Source organism: Medicago truncatula, chromosome 6 (genome assembly GCF_003473485.1).
Source record: "Medicago truncatula cultivar Jemalong A17 chromosome 6, MtrunA17r5.0-ANR, whole genome shotgun sequence".
Taxonomy (NCBI): Eukaryota; Viridiplantae; Streptophyta; class Magnoliopsida; order Fabales; family Fabaceae; genus Medicago; species Medicago truncatula.
The window spans coordinates 28,091,167-28,107,947 of NC_053047.1; the positions used below are offsets into that span (position 1 = coordinate 28,091,167).

Consider the following 16,781-nt stretch of genomic DNA (forward strand, 5'->3'; position numbering starts at 1 on the left):
AAATACGAAATACTTCTCTATAGACTACGTTTGAAGTTACATTAGTATCTTTACCGTATCGGTTATCGATATCTCAACATTAGTATCTTTACAGTATCGATTACACTCGTATCTTTACCGTATTGGTTATCATAAATTCCAATACGGAAAAAAAAGTACTACTTAGGGAAACATTTTAATCCCTACTTGGAGAATAGATTTATATTTTTGGCATTGATAATTATCTAATCTTAACAAAGTACAGTATAATATTTTGGAAGAGCAAGAATAAACCTTTATATAGTGGAAGCCAAAGAACTATAAAGTTTTACCAAAGCAGCTGAGAAAATCGGATACTAAATTTTAATCTTCCAATTTATATTTCAATTATCAACTTAACGCAAATCACTTGATCCATCATATATTTCTACTGGAAATTACAAAACACAACACAGGAAAAAACTAAAGAGATTACAAATAAAGATACATAATACAAACATCCCAAGTCTTTAGACTAATTACAGACCCTAGCTAACACTATATATACACTGTTAGTTCCCACACAGCATATGGATATCCATAACAACACCAGTAGGAGAAATTTTCACCAAAGTGAGAAGCATATGACTTAGAATGGTTAGAAGCATAGGCTGCTTCAAAAAATAAACTTGTAAAGAATGGCAAGAATCATATTTCTTCTCAGCACCAGTAGAAGAAATGCAACAAAATCAGACCCATGTCGACTTCTTGGAATGTTAAATCTGGAAAAATAAAATTCAACATAAGAGATGTTTAACTTAGCAGAAGTGATAAACTTTAGAAACATTAGTTGCTAAAGTAATGGTTAATGAAAAGGCTTTCAAATGAAATTTAAAAGTCTATCAAGTTTGGTAAATTAGAATATAAATACAACAATGTCAAGAGTTCCAAAAAAAGGCTTACAAAAGCTCATGGACACACATTAAGCATCTGCTACAAAAGCTCGTTTGAAAGTTGTAAATTCTGGTTTAAGTTAAAAAGACAATAATAATGAATCCCTAATATATAGATTGTTGTACACTATTATATAGATTTACATGAGTTTAAAGTGCTGTTACAGAGAGAGAAAACTGAAGCTAATAATAGAAGGTTGTTACAGGGCTATAGAGCAAAAGACAGATAAGGCTAAAACATATTTACAACTTACGAATCCAAAATTATTAACATAAAGATAGAATAGCAGTAACTATATTGTGAGAACTACAATAAAAAGCAGTGATAATAGCAAAATCCATCTGCAAACTATGGACTTAATTTGAAGTGGGGACAGGAACCTGATGACAAACTGTTTGGAGTAGTCTGTCCAGCTCTATACATTCAAATTTGGTGCTTAGCTTAAGTAAGCAATCACCCAAAACTGGCCATGAAAACTAATTCCTTTGTTTCATGCAGCATTGGAATCTAAAATTACGTCATTTGAGATGCCTAAAGTAAGTAGCGTAGACCATCAAAAGCGTTGAATGTGTGCAAGACTGTATAAATGTGCTTCAGAAATTGGAATTAGCTAGCTAACTCCTCCATGAACATATAGAACTTATCTTTAACATAAATTTCACCTTTTCTCCCTACAAAGCTCATAATGATCAATACACGTCCCAAAATCCTGCTAATTCTTAGCAACATCAGTCAATTGCAATCAAAAACTATTAATAGGACCCTACTTACACATTCAGTCAGACATAGGACAATTGATTGTATTAGCAAAGTATCTTAGTGAGAATACATTACATACCATTGCTACCGAATGCCCCTTTAGCATAACCGTGGCTTGAACCTCTCAATATAACACATTGTGTGGCTGCTGTAGGAGAAACAATAATCAAAGGGTACATAGACTTGTGCTCTACTTAAACTTTTTATTAGGCTTCTCTGAAAATTTGAGCAACTAATTTCTGAAAAGTAACAAAGAAATGGCTAAGAAAGTTATACTTACTGAGTATTTAATCGAAACAAACTAAAAAAGAACATTAAAACCTTTACATAACATTGTTTTTCAAAGATAGAAGAAGAATAAGAAGCCATCTAAAGAAAAAACAACCCAATGCAAAAATCAACAAAATCATGTAAAAAAAGAAGAGATAAAAATCAATTGAAAGCAAAATAGATCTACACACATCAATATAGATATTTTTGTCCTAAACAAATAATTCAATTCGAGTCCACACATATCTGATGTACATGAATAACGAATAACAAATTACAAATGACAAAGCCATAACCCCCTTAAACTTGTGCCTATTCTCAATAATGCTCTTAACAATTCTAACCAAGAAAGCTACACCTGCAACAACTATTAACCGCCTACTGCACCAGACATATAATGTAACTAAACATACCAATTACCACAAATTGAGACATGACCAAGAGCCTAAAAAAATTCATATGGCTTTCCTTATAAAAAAGTATCAGCATTACACACCTAAAGTATCAGCACGACACATCTATGACAATTAATTTTTAAGAATCAATTGATACATACACAAACGTTGTCAGACCAATCTACATGTTCTGTAATGAATTATTCACTACACGTGGTTAGCATTCACTGTGCTCTTGCTATACCTACTTTTGCTTCACAACCAATATGATCTCTACGATACATACATTCACATCATAAGTGTTTTATAATTATATCAAGCATAGATAATGTCATTTGTAATCTTTATGTCAGTTTATTGCCCAAACATGGAGAATGTCGCCATCTGCCACAATTATCCAAGGTGAACAATACTGTAAAGTATTCAACAGTCAAATGCTTATTGTCCAAATGTAAAAATAAAGTCATCATTTTCCCAATGTCATTGACACTAATGTTTGATGAAGAAAAAAAGAGAATTGATTGCTAGAATATTCTTTAATTACCTTTAGGTGAAGCTTGCAAGTGTGTTTGGTTGCAACTGATACTATTTGTATTGGAGCAGAAAGTTATATTCCTTGTTCTTTATAATTGTCAAGTTGCTTCATCTCTTGCCATTTTTTGTATGACAATTTAAGTAGGTAATTTCACATGAACTAACAAAGTAAACATTGAAAAAAAGAAGCAAACCATAGGCTTTAACAATAGATGAGCAATCAACATCTTAATACTGTGACAGTCAAAATAATGCCATAGCATTCATAATGCTTCAGATTTGAGAGAAATGTTCTACCACAATATCTTCAAAAAAAAGTTGTGAGCTAATTTACTTATGTTAACAATATGCAATTCAAACAAATTGATGTTTCACATCAACATATAGTGATAAGCAAGGAGGGTTGGACCTAAATGAATCCACATCTCCATACAATACTTACACACATACCTATATAGACATATTTTCAAATTTAAGGTTTAAGTTATCATAAGTAGATTAGATAACACTTAGATTACAAAAACCAAAAGAAGCATGTTAACTTTGACACCCATTGATTTTGATTTTAAGAACATTTAAAGTTAAGCAATCAACAATCTCAGTCTGATTATACTTGTCACCAACTACCTGTTATGTGTCAGCTAACATCATATACACCTTTTCTTTGCGTCATTAATAAATTACTTGTAAGTAAATCAAATATGCATACATATAACATGAACTTTTTAGCAAACACCTTATAAAATATGCAAACTAAAATACATCAAATTCTTAAAGAACGGTTTAAGACAATTTCAAGTATGGAGTTGCATAGTCTGTTGCATAGTCATAATCCTGGAATCATGTAATGTGCAGATCTTCCTACTGAAAAATAAAATCTCAACGCGGAAAAATCAATTATGAAGGTTATTATTAGAACACATGTCCATGTGTTTGAAACTTAGATTATCTGCATTCATTTCTAAGCTATAAAAGACACCATTTTTCTATCTAAACTCTTAAAGAACTATAAAACGACACTATTTTTCAATCAAAATTCTTAAAGAAGAAAAACACATGATTAGAGACACACTTTAAATTAGTGATTGAAACATAGTAATTGAGGTATGGAGAAATTAACTCATGAATCAAATTAAATTCAATTCAGGTTTAATATACATTTACAGATTGGAAATATAAGCCTCACCTGCAAAATATGAAAATTGTGATTTAAGTTAGGCAAAGGGTAGAATAGAAAAATTTACCGTGATTGGGAATGCGATCGGAGTTTTCCGGGTGGTGTACCGGAGGTGGCCGGAAGTGGAAATCTGGACGGGTGAGTTTTTTTGTTGATGAACAGCGACAGCCTCAGGAGGATGAAGAGCATAGCTGAGAGAGTGTGAAAGAGAAAAACAACAGTGAAGAGAAAATGAGAGAGAAGAGTAGTGATTCTGATTTCACTAAAAAAAATTGAAACGGTGTGTGTTCCAATACAAATGAATTAGTTGTGTTGAAAGTATCAATCAATAAATGCTCATTTTTCAAGAGTCTCCCATAAGCACATTACACTATAAGCTATATGGGAATTTGGTGCATAGGAAATATACATCAAATTTAAAAGTTTGACTCAGATTAGATCAAAGGATGAGATGCATGCTTAGCCAAATGATGAGATCCAACGGCCTCCCTTGTTTGGAGCCAAAACCATTTAGGTTTAGGGTTTGCAAAGTCATTAGCAATGTTAACAAAGATTAGATATAAGTATGATTAGGAATAAGTTAGATAGATACTTGGCTATTTCACACAGATTAAAAAGTGTAAAGATGAAAGAAAGAGAATAGTATTTTTACTGAATTGTCCTTATTATTATTTGGCTTAATTACCTTTTTGGTCCTCTAACTATTTAGTTGGTATCGGATTGGTCCTTTAACTAAAAATTGATTTATTTCGATCCTCTAAGTTTCTCACCGTTACTACATTTAGTCCTTTCTGTTAGTTTTATTCAAATAAACGTTAGGGTTTGTGTTATGTGGGTACCTGACCTCCTGCTTCACACATACATATGAACCATAACAGTTACCAATAATATCAGTCACTATTTAATCATAATACCTTAACAAGGAATAGGACCAAAATGATACTAATAAATAAAGTTAGAGGACCCATATAACACAAACCCTAACGTTTATTTGAATAAAACTAACAGAAAGGACTAAATGTAGTAACGGTGAAAAACTTAGAGGACCGAAATAAATCAATTTTTAGTTAGAGGACCAATCCGATACCAATTAAATAGTTAGAGGACCAAAAAGGTAATTTAGCCTTATTATTTTTAAACATTCACTTTTAAGTGATAATTACTTTCTTTGCTACGGTACAAATTTACACCTACTACTCCACATGCCAAAGCTACTTAGCTGAAACAACACTAACGAAGCAATACATGCCTATTATTTTTGTCAGATACCAATAGCCTTTGCTCAAAAATAAAAAAAGAAAGATAGCAATAGCCTATGCCATGGAAATTGTGCAGGCAAATTTAAATCAATATCCAATAGAACTCTATTATTGTCTTCAAAGTCTTCATTATCTTCTTCAACCTCTCTCTCTCTAAAGAGTCTTCCACTATCTCTTCTTCAAAACCTTCATTATCGTCTTCAATATCATTATCCAAATCTAAAGAATCTTCATCTCTCTCTTCTTCCATCATTTCATTGTCTTCTTCAAATATCACTCTCCAAATCTAAAGAGTCTTCCACAAACTCTTCTTCCAAATCTTCATTATCTTCTTCAATATCCATATCCAAATCCACAGAATCTTCCACTATTTCTTCTCCAAAGTGTTCATGATCTTCATTTCCAGCACTATCTATCTCTAGTTGAGTTGACATAAGTATTTCTTATTTTGTGTGATGAGTATTTTTTGCAAAGATTATGATGAGTATTTCCAGCACTATTTCATTGTCATTGGTTAATATTTGCATGCTAGACATGCTTAATTATGAGATACAATTTTATTGGTTACTTGCTGTCAAGCTATTAAAAGTATCTTTTTTTTCCTTTTTTTTTCAACTGACCCACATCTTTTGCAACTGACACACCAAAAAAAGGCTTTATAAGGGTAAACTTGTCAAGTTATATATGCTTAAAAATTGAGAAGGTCAAATATTGTGGGATATTTTTTTTTCTTTCAAATAGATCAAGTATTGATACTTTACATTTTTAATCCCTTTTAGACACATGGACATCTTATGCTTTAAGGAAGGCTAGTTAATTACTCTCTCCGTTTTAAAATGAGTGTGCCAAAAAAATTTGTTTCAAAATGAATGTCACTTTACATTTTCAATACAACTTTAATTTTTTTTTTTCCTCCAACTTTACCCTCTCAATCTTTTCTCTCACACAATTTTCAATGCAACTTTAAGTTTGTCTTTTTCTTATAAAGTAAGGGTAGTTTAGTGAAAGTGTTATGTCTAATGATTATTTCATTTCATTCCTTAATCTGTGTACAATTGGTTAAACCGACATTCATTTTGAAACGGAGGGAGTAGTAAATAGACAATTCCTCTTCTAAAATTAACAAAACTTTGATTACTCTCTGAAATTGCATAACGTTAGTCAATTTGCCCTCTTCGTCAATTTTATCTGTTAGTCAACATGACGTGGCATTTGACTGTCTACATGACACAACCACGTGTCATGCCACGACACAAGGGTAAAAAATAAAAATTACGTTATGTGCAAATACCCCTTGAAATCTTACACTTATTTGCAAAATGCCCTTTGAAACTTATAATAATCAAGCAAATTCGTCCTTGTGACGAAAAAAATATTTGTCCTCAATTTTTTTATCTTTATCATGATCATCATCATAGGCCTTTGTTTTGAACCATGTTGCAGGAATCAATCAAATAAATTGAGGATATTGTCAAATTTCTAAAACAATTTGAACCTGATTTTATCATTTTGATTTCAAACTTTTCTAAAACAAGTATTCCAAGCTTATAGAATACATTGTTCTGCTTAAGTTCAAAACTGAACATTTTTTCATTTAGATGATGATTTAACTTTGTATTATTTTTCACAGGCAGGACACAAGAATGAAGAATTTGTCACACTTGTAAATCAAGCAAGCCAAAGAACAATAGAGATATGGTCCATTGCATTATTTCTTTGATTTTGATACTCAGAAAGGAAATAACGCAGGGATGAACAACAACACATAACAAAACTTCTAAAAACTGCAGTAAAAAAAAAAAACTAAACATAGAATATCATCGATTTTGTCTCTCTTTGCTTATGGTTATTTCAAGTTTATGGAATACATTGTTCTGCCTCAGTTCAAAACTGAAAAGAAATAACCTTGGAATACTTGTTTTAGAAAAGCTTGAAATCAAAACGTAAAACCAGGTTCAACTTGTTTTAGAAATTTGACAATATCCTCAATGTGTTTGATTGATTTCTGCAACATGATTCAAAACAAGGGTCTTTGATGATGATCATGATAAAGATAAAAAAATTGGGAGCAAAAGAATATATTTTTGTCACAGGACCAATTTGAGATAAATTCTCTCCAACTTGTAATGTTGTTGGAGGTCTCTTGAATCTCCATTTCATGTCTTCACAAATCTTCATGAGGTGTCTAGCTTTGTCGAATTACATGATTTTTGAAAAGAATACTTACAAAACACCTATGAATCGCTTGCTTTAGAGAAGATTTAGAATTACATGACTCGATATGAAGACATTTTAAAATGTCCCTTAAGTCACAAACAACTAAATCTCCTCTTATTTGGCTCAAATCACTGCTAAAATGACTAAAAAATATGCTGAAAATAACACAAGACAACCTGCCATCAACAACACATAAAGGCACCATTACAACTACCACCCGGAAATGCACATGGGCCGGTCACATGCACCTCTTCTCCTTAATCACTCATTAGGTTATGAAGACAATAAAGACTTGGGGGCAACTGTCATGAACCAGACCAAACCCCACAACAAAGACCCAAAATATATGTGAAGGTCCATTAACCCAAAACCATCAACATGCAAGGGAATACAAAAGACCAATCTGTGTGTCTCACCGCACAGGAGCACTCGTTGTCAAATTTGGACCGTCGATCAAATCTCCAACTAACCCATGCGTCCTGCATTGGGTTTCACGGAGTCTGTTACATTGAACTCGACTATATAAATTTGACCTCGCACGACACTTAAGCTACAATCACATTTTTGAACATTTTATCTTCCTCAACCTCTCACTAACTTGAATATTGAACTGCTATCTTTTGTAGTTCTCATTCCTCCCGACGGACAACCTCCTTTGCACTAGAGTTCTTCAGCCCCGAGCACACGATTACATACATTATTATATTTTTTATAATATTTGTACAATAAAGGACTAAGCATTTTTGTCTCAAGATTAGATTGTTAAAATACCCATTTTTATTGAACTTATAAACTTCACCTTTTAAACCATTGTGTGAGTTTTCTCGGTGCTAGTTGGGGGTGAAAGAGTCCAATTTTGAAAGGATTTACATTGTAAGATATATCTGTTGCATGAACACTTTAAGATTTGAAACAGGAAAATATGTTGGTTTAATCAGAAATGAAATTGCAGAAGAAATACAAAGATTGGGAGAGAAAAGCAAGGGCAAGGAAATCATTTTGTTTCACAAAAGAATATCCAAGAGAAAGGGAAAAATGGGGGAAGAAGAATAGTGAACACATTGGACTTTTAAGGTTGTTGAATGAACGCATGGGACTATGAGGCAGCTGATTCTATCATCAAGATTTCAAATTTAAGGTTGTTGTTTCACAAGTTTCTCAAATTGTTAATGCATTCTAAAAGTGAAATTTCTGGTTTCAAATTACCTTGGGACAAAACTGATCTCCCAGTCCTATTGTTGGTGTTGCCGATATTGTTGGTGCTGCTCCGGAAGTTGCAGCTATTGGTGCTCCCGGATTTGCTCTAGTTTTTGTTGCTCTTGTTCGTCATCCTAGTGCTGAATCCGTTGGTGCTCTCGGTGCTGCTCATGTTGTCGCTCCTCGTGCTTTGGAAAATTTATTGAACGTGGTACTATGCTCCAACTGAGACGAACCTATTCAAGTTCTCAGACTCGTTTAACTTTATGAGATCCGCTAGGTGAAATGCCAAAGTTATAAAAGGTTTTGTACTAGCTCTTGACAATTGAGTTTCTCTCTGAAGTCACTAAGGTCTTAGAAATTCTCCTCTGCATGTGCCTCTATTATCTATCAACTAGATCATCGCTGATACAAAGCTAAATACATTTGTGTTTTCATGTCAGTGCGTATCACACCCTGATGTATATGATGAGAATACATGAGAAATTTTACCCTAAATTCCAGTTTTACCCATTTTACTATTTAACCTTTTAAACCTAAATTTTCACCCTCATTTTCAACATCTCTTAATTCAGTATGAGTTCACCCCCACCTCCAGGTACGTATTTCAGTTAGTTTTTCTTTCTCTAAAACGTTTCCGAAAATATTTCAGAATACTTGAATGCTAGCTTCTCGAATATATACACCGGAAGTCACGAACTACCTTTCCGGTTCATGCTAGTTATGTTTAAATACAAAATAATTTTATTGTACAAAACAAGGAACCAGCAACATATAACTCTCTCCGAATTCTAAACATTTATCAATTAAGATGAATCCATGTTTTCTCTCCTGGGTTTCCGTCTGTTTTTCGTTTGACTAAACGTTGACCTTGTGAGTGCTTGTTCCTCGATGCGGTTGAGTGTTGAATCAATCTGATCGTTTGTGTGTCCTTTGTTCTTTTAGTTCCTGTTCGTTTGATTGTGTTTTGTTCCTTTCCTTTTGCGTTCGGTTGTGAGATCCCTGATTTCCTCTTACGATTTCCTTTTGGTTGGATCTAATTATGAAGGGGTTTTAGTCTCCTGTGCGTTGAATTTTTTGATGATTCTATCCTTCAATTCATCAGATCTAGTTGGCTTCTACCTTGGTGTTTATGGGTCAACATCATATTAAATGAGAAGATACTATCTTGTTGGAGAGTGGTTCATATGGAGGCGGCATATGTTGGGCTTTATAATCATGCTTTTCAATTCTCTTAATAACAAGATTATGGAAGATAGGATCACTGCTAAAGTCAAACAAAGCTTTCAAGTTTGGAAATTATGCTTTACACAAAATTCAAAAAATCAATGGTACGTGTTTCATCACAATATACATGATTTTGAAAATTGGTATCCCAATTTAAAGCGGATCTCATTAGTGTCTGAGCATTACTTCCCTCTAATACTATCACAAGTACTGAAGTCTAGAAGATTTGGTGGGATTTTTCATTTCTGTGACTTGAATATGAGAAGATTTGTTAGGATTTATCAGTTGTATGGAGTCAACTATCAGCTGCTTTATAAGGAATGGTCTTTACGGTTGAGAGAACATCACTTTCAGCTCATGCAAACAAAGTTCATACCACTTCTGTTCATTGTTGTTTGTGTGTGTTGTATCACATATACCATGGAAAATTTCAATGTTGATATTAATGATTCACCAAATGCTTCCTCAGCTGGATCCTCTGATTTGTCACAAGAGGCTTTCTTTGAGCTGTGCGTTGTTGGGAAGCTGTTGACGGACAAGCCAGTGCGGTTCCAATTCATGCAGGAGAGGCTCTCAAAACTTTGGTGTCCTGGCCAAGGTGTTACCATTGAACAGGTTGAAGACAACAAGTTCATATTCCAATTTTACCACCAATGGGATATGGAAAGAATCCTACAAGAAGGGCCATGGACGTTTGATGGCTTTCTGCTAGTGCTTAAGAAGGTCAACATTGGCGAAGCTATTGCTGACACAGTCCTAGATGAGGTTGAAATATGGGCTCAGGTATTTAATATCCCCTTTGGTTTTATGCATGAGGACCTGGCGTATCTGGTTGGATGTCATATGGGGCACTATGTCTCATGATATCAATAATTATTATGGACCTTGGCGGATGTACATGCGCATTTGTGTGGCTCTGAATGTCAATGAGCCACTGAAGACATGTATGGTGTTCGAGAAAGAAGACGGTAATGCTGTCAATCTGTCATTTAAATATGAGAAACTTGGTGTATTTTGTTATTGCTGTGGTATCTTGGGACATACTAATCAATATTGTCCTAAGAGACTAGAACCTGATTTTGTGGATGGTGTGCAACTTTGGGGCAAGTTCTTGAATCCGAGTAATCGTTCTGTTGGCGGAGGCGTAACTGTGAATAAATGGTTGCGTGGTGGTAGGATGGCTGGTCGTGGTGGTCGTACTGATGAAGGAAGAGGTACTGGTAATAGTAATGGCGTTGCTGATGTTAATGCAAGTCCTTTCAATGTGGTGGTGATGGGCCCTTCCAGCGAGCATGCCCTGTTTGGAAGAGTTAAAATCATACGTGGTAGGGGCTTTACTTTTCACAAGTTAGTCACAAGTGTTATTGGCCCTAATGGGGGAGGTGAAGGTCAATGGGTTCCTTTTAATCTGAACAATACAGACATTCACAACCAAGTCACTATCAGAAGGCTAGTTAATGGTATGGCTGCTGCTAATGCTAGAGGCGCTTCTGCAAGTTCTCTAAATACTAATGCTAACCCAACACATCAGCAAACAACTCTCATGCTAACAAGGAATACAGGTGATTTTGGACAAACTTCTGAACCAGGGTGGGTGGTGTGCGCAAGTAAGAAGAAGCCGGTAATGACAAGACATATTGCTGCTGGACCATTGGTGATAAGGGACGGTCCTCGTGATTTACAGGCTGTGCAGACACAAAACACACAATGTGATGGTAAAGGTAAAGCAAAAGAAGCATTTGGCCCTGCTATAAAAAAGAGAATTCGGCCAAGTACAACTCAGGTAGATAATGTAAGTATGGTGGCTGTACTTGAACAGGAAGCAAGTGATATGGTGCTGGACTATGTGAATGAAGGTAGTGCTGCTGAAGTGAACTCTGTAACTCTGCAAAACAACTCTTTATTTACTGAAACAATTGTAATGGCGGAGGCTGAAAATCAGCCCCGCCAGCAGCCATGAAAATAATTAGTTGGAATTGTAGGGGGTTAGGTAGTCCCCGTACAATTCCTAGTTTAAAATACCTTGTCCGTGTTTATAAATCGGATATCCTCTATCTTTCATAAACCGGATATCCTCTATCTTTGTGAAACTATCTCTACAAGTAATAAAACTGAGGAATTAAAGTATGTTTTGGGGTTTGATTTCTGTTTTACTGTGAATAAACAAGGTCAGAGTGGTGGTCTTGTTTTGTACTGGAATTCGTCGGTTAACTGCTCAATTTCTAATTACTCTAATAATCACATTGATGCTGAGATAACAGATATTAATAAGGGTAAGTGGCGTCTTACTGGATATTATGGTTTCCCTAATAATGGCAGAAGACGGGAGGCATGAAATTTTTTGAGACAACTTGCAAGTGTTTCGAATTTACCATGGTGTATAATAGGGGACTTCAATGATATTCTTTCTCCTCATGAAAAGAAGGGTAATAATGAAAGGGCGAATTGGCTTATCAATGGTTTTAGAAATGCTGTTTGTGATTCTGGGCTGGCTGATGTACATACAGAAGGTTATCTTTATACATGGTTTAAAAGTCTTGGCACCACCAGAGCTGTTGAGGAACGTCTTGACCGTGCTCTTGCTACTGAGAGTTGGCAGATTCACTACCCTCATGCAGTTCTAGAGAATCTGCCAGCACCTTCTTCAGATCACTACGCTATTATGCTCTCATGTGAGCCGATATCCAATAACAGAAGAGTGTTGCCTCGGTTCAAATTTGAGAATGCCTGGTTAGCTGATCCCGAATTTAGCAGTTTTGTCACTGATAAGTGGAGTTCCTATGGAGTTTGCCCGATTGTTGATAAGTTAGAATATTGCGCTTCTGATCTCACAGATTGGAGCAGAAACAATTTTCATAATTTGAAGCGTGAAATCAATACTTGTCGACAGAAAATTGATAGAATGAAGAGTCAGGTTGATAGTGATAATATTCATCAGTTTAATGAGTTGAGGAGTCGTATGACTCAGCTGTTAATTCAAGAGGATGCTTTTTGGCGTCAAAGAGCAAAGACTCTTTGGTTACGGGATGGAGACCTTAATACTAAGTTCTTCCATGCTGCGGCTTCTTCAAGACGAAAAATTAACAAAATTCATTCGTTGTTGGATACAGATAACAACAGGATTACTGATGAAAATCAATTGTGTGATGTTGCTCGAAATTATTTTGTTGACTTGTTTCAAGAACAGATTAGTGACACCGAGCCGGTCATTGAGGCTATTGAAGCTTCAATTTCCATTGAAGATAACAATAACCTCTTAGCCCCTTTTGTTGTTTCTGAATTTAAAGAAGCTCTTTTTTCCATGAAGGCAGATAAGTGTCCGGGGCCAGACGGATTCAATCCGGGTTTTTTCCAAAAATTTTGGCCATCTTGTGGCGAAGAATTATTCCACCAGTGTTGTCAATGGTTAGATACAGGTAGTTTCCCTCCAACTCTCGATGCGACCACCATAGCTCTTATTCCGAAGGGTAAGTCTCAAACTTCTATGAAAGACTGGAGACCTATAGCCTTATGCAATGTGATTTATAAGGTGGTAGCGAAAGTGTTAGCAAATCGACTCAAAGTTGTTTTAAATAAGTGCATTTCTGATAGTCAATCTGCATTTGTTCCGGGTCGATCTATCCTAGATAATGCTATGGCAGCCATAGAGATCATTCATTATATGAAGTCGAAAGTCAAAGGTACATTGGGAGATGTTGCTCTTAAGCTTGACATAAGTAAAGCGTATGACATAATTGATTGGAGTTATCTGAAAAGGGTTATGATAAAAATGGGTTTTTCTGATAGATGGATAAATTGGATTATGATGTGCATCGAAACTGTTGATTATTCTGTTCTTGTCAACGGTAATATTGCTGGTCCGATTATATCAGGTAGAGGGTTGAGACAAGGTGACCCTCTTTCACCTTATCTCTTTATCATATGTGCAGAAGGGTTATCAGCTCTCATCAGGAAGGCAGAGGCTAGAGGAGATATTAATGGGGTAAAGATTTGTACAAGGGAACCAATTGTTTCCCATTTACTGTTCGCGGATGATTGCTTCTTATTCTCTTGTGCAAACACTAATCAAGGCGAGAAAATGAAGCATATTTTGGAAGTTTACGAAAAAGCATCAGGTCAAGCAGTTAACCTACAAAAATCAGAAATCTTTTGCAGCAGAAATGTTTCGACCGTGGATCATAATAGTATAGCTAATATTCTTGGAGTTCAAGCTGTATTGGGCACTGGTAAGTATCTTGGTCTGCCATCTATGATAGGAAGAAGCAAGAAAGCAACTTTTAATTTCATTAAGGATAGGGTGTGGAAGAAGATTAACTCATGGAGCAGTAAATGCCTCTCCAAAGCAGGTCGAGAAGTTTTAATTAAATTTGTCCTTCAGTCTATTCCCACATACTTTATGAGTCTATTTACTTTACCGTCATCTCTTTGTGATGAGATTGAAAAGATGATGAATTCATTCTGGTGGGGTCATTCAGGAGCTCAAAATAAAGGTATCCATTGGATGTCATGGGACAGGTTATCTATGCACAAAAAAGATGGAGGCATGGGATTCAAGAGTTTAGGGACTTTTAATCTTGCTATGCTTGGTAAGCAGGGGTGGAGAATTATGACCAACCCTCAAACGCTTATAGCTAGAATGTACAAAGCAAGATATTTTCCGCATAGTAATTTTTTTGAAGCTTCATTGGGGCATAAACCAAGTTTTGTTTGGAGAAGTATTTGTAATGCTAAATTTATCCTTAGAGCGGGAAGCAGATGGAAGATAGGTGATGGGTCCTCAATTCCAATTTGGAATAATAACTGGCTTGTTGGTAATGGATACCTTACACTTCAAAATCACGGTTCAAAACCTTTTGATAATCTCAAAGTTTCGGATTGTATTACTCCGGAAGCTAAAGCTTGGAATGTTCCTTTCTTACTTTCTATTTTTGATCAACATATAGTGAATCAGGTGATGAATACGCCTTTGTATCCCTCAGTTCATGATGATAGACTTGTTTGGACGAAGGAAAATAATGGTGAGTATTCTGTTAGAAGTGCATATAAAATGTGTATGCAAGAATTACTTGATGTCAATCATTTTAAGGCACAAGGACGTTGGGATCTGATCTGGAAGCTTAAAATTCCTCCCAAGGTGAAGAACTTCATATGGTGTGTTTGTCGCAACACTTTACCAACACGTTTACGCCTTAAAGACAAAGGGGTTAATTGTGATCTGACTTGTGCTTTATGCAATATGGTGGAGGAAGACAGTTTTCACCTTTTCTTTCGTTGCCCTGGTAGCTGCAATATTTGGAGCATGTGTGATTTCTTTAGTACTGTGAATAATGTGATAAATCAAGGTCAGGATAGTGCAAGTGTTATTTTCCAATTGTTGCAGGTGTTAAATGGTGATGAGGCAGCGCTGTTCTGCTGCATTCTTTGGAGTATTTGGAAGCAACGGAACAACAAGGTCTGGAATGATGTGATTGAAGCGCAGGTTGCTGTTCTGGAACGTGCAAAAGTACTTTTACAAGACTGGAGAGCAGCTAAATCCTACCAGCAACATTCTTCAAGGATACAAAATACTGTCGATACTTCAAAGTGGAAGAAACCAGTTGTAGGTCGATATAAATGTAATATCGACGCCTCTTTCTCTAAGCACTTAAACAAGGTTGGTATAGGAATATGTATAAGAGATGACACAGGTACGTTTGTCTTAGCTAAAACTGAATGGTTTAGTCCGATATGTGAAGTTCGTATAGGAGAAGCTCTTGGTTTATTATCTGCTCTAGAATGGGTTCACGAGCTTAATCTTGGTCCTATGGATTTTGAGATGGATGCGAAAAAGGTTGTTGATAATTTCTTATCGACAAATCATGATGCAACTGAGTTCGGAAATATCATTCAAAATTGTCAATCTCTTTTTAGGAATTATTATGAAAACTCTAAGGTTGAGTTTGTGCGGAGACAAGCAAATGAGGCAGCTCATGCTTTAGCTAAGGCGGCTACATTGTCAGCTAGTTTCTAGTTATTATTTGTAATACCTGATTGTATTGAACACATATTGATTAATGAAATGTTTTAAGCTTCTTCCCTTCAAAAAAAAAAAAAAAAGGAACCAGCAACATTTATGGTAGTATGCTAGAAAAAGAGGCGAGATGTAATAGAACAGATATACTAGAAAAAGAGGTGAGATGTAATAGAAGGGATATACAACAATTGCTAACATTGATAAATGATGAAAATTATGTCAGTTGGAGTAGAAGAAGATATGACTCGAATGTAATGAGAGATATATTGTGGGCGTATCCAGATTCCATCAAGTTGTTGAACCTGTTTCAAATTGTGTTGATTATGGATAGCACATACAAAGCTAATAAATATAGATTGCCGTTGCTCGAAATTGTAGGTATGAAATCTACAGAGTGCACATTTGCGGTTGCATTTGCTTATATGGAATCTAGGCAGAAATAAAACTTTTGTTGGGTATTAGAGAAGCTGAAAGGTATGTTTATTAAGGAAGGCTTATTTCCCCAAGTGATTTTGACTGATAGGGATCTTGCTTTGATGAACGCCGTTGAAACTGTATTTCCAAATAGTTTTAATTTGCTTTGCCATTTTCACATAGACAAAAATGTTGGAGCAAAATACAAGAAATATATTTCAAAGGATATGCAAAATGTGGTGATCAAACTGCGGAAAGATCTTGTACAATCGCCTAATGAGGTTGGGTATCAGCAACGATTGCAACAGTTTGAGAAAACATGCATTGGTTGCAATACGTTTGTCGTATTGTGAAAGATACTTGGTTAACTCCTCATAGACAAAAGTTTGTTGCAGCATGAGTCGACA

The 16,781-nt window shown here is 35.3% G+C and overlaps 1 protein-coding gene and 1 long non-coding RNA gene across 2 annotated transcripts; one reads left to right on the plus strand and one right to left on the minus strand.

The window, feature by feature from the left end:
- Window positions 1-1,006: 1,006 nt before the first annotated feature.
- Window positions 1,007-4,326, minus strand: LOC120580843 (uncharacterized). Its single transcript, XR_005646612.1, has 3 exons — window positions 2,881-4,326; window positions 1,751-1,910; window positions 1,007-1,621 (listed from the first exon to the last, which is right to left on the minus strand). It is a non-coding gene; the product is annotated as an uncharacterized lncRNA (long non-coding RNA).
- Window positions 4,327-10,367: 6,041 nt separating this feature from the next.
- On the plus strand, window positions 10,368-15,957 carry LOC120576077 (uncharacterized). The gene is made up of 4 exons (XM_039827048.1): window positions 10,368-10,730; window positions 10,888-11,826; window positions 12,121-12,220; window positions 12,335-15,957. The coding sequence occupies exons 1-4, from the start codon at window positions 10,368-10,370 to the stop codon at window positions 15,955-15,957; spliced, it is 5,025 nt and encodes a 1,674-aa protein (XP_039682982.1).
- The last annotated feature ends 824 nt before the right edge of the window (window positions 15,958-16,781 follow it).

Bases quoted from the DNA above. Each gene is read 5' to 3' on its own strand.
- LOC120576077 (XM_039827048.1), top strand. From the start codon at position 10,368: ATGGAAAATTTCAATGTTGATATTAATGATTCACCAAATGCTTCCTCA. The intron at 10,731-10,887 runs GTATTTAATATC...GAGCCACTGAAG, and splicing joins AGGTTGAAATATGGGCTCAG to ACATGTATGGTGTTCGAGAA. The intron at 12,221-12,334 runs GTAAGTGGCGTC...GGTGTATAATAG, and splicing joins GATAACAGATATTAATAAGG to GGGACTTCAATGATATTCTT.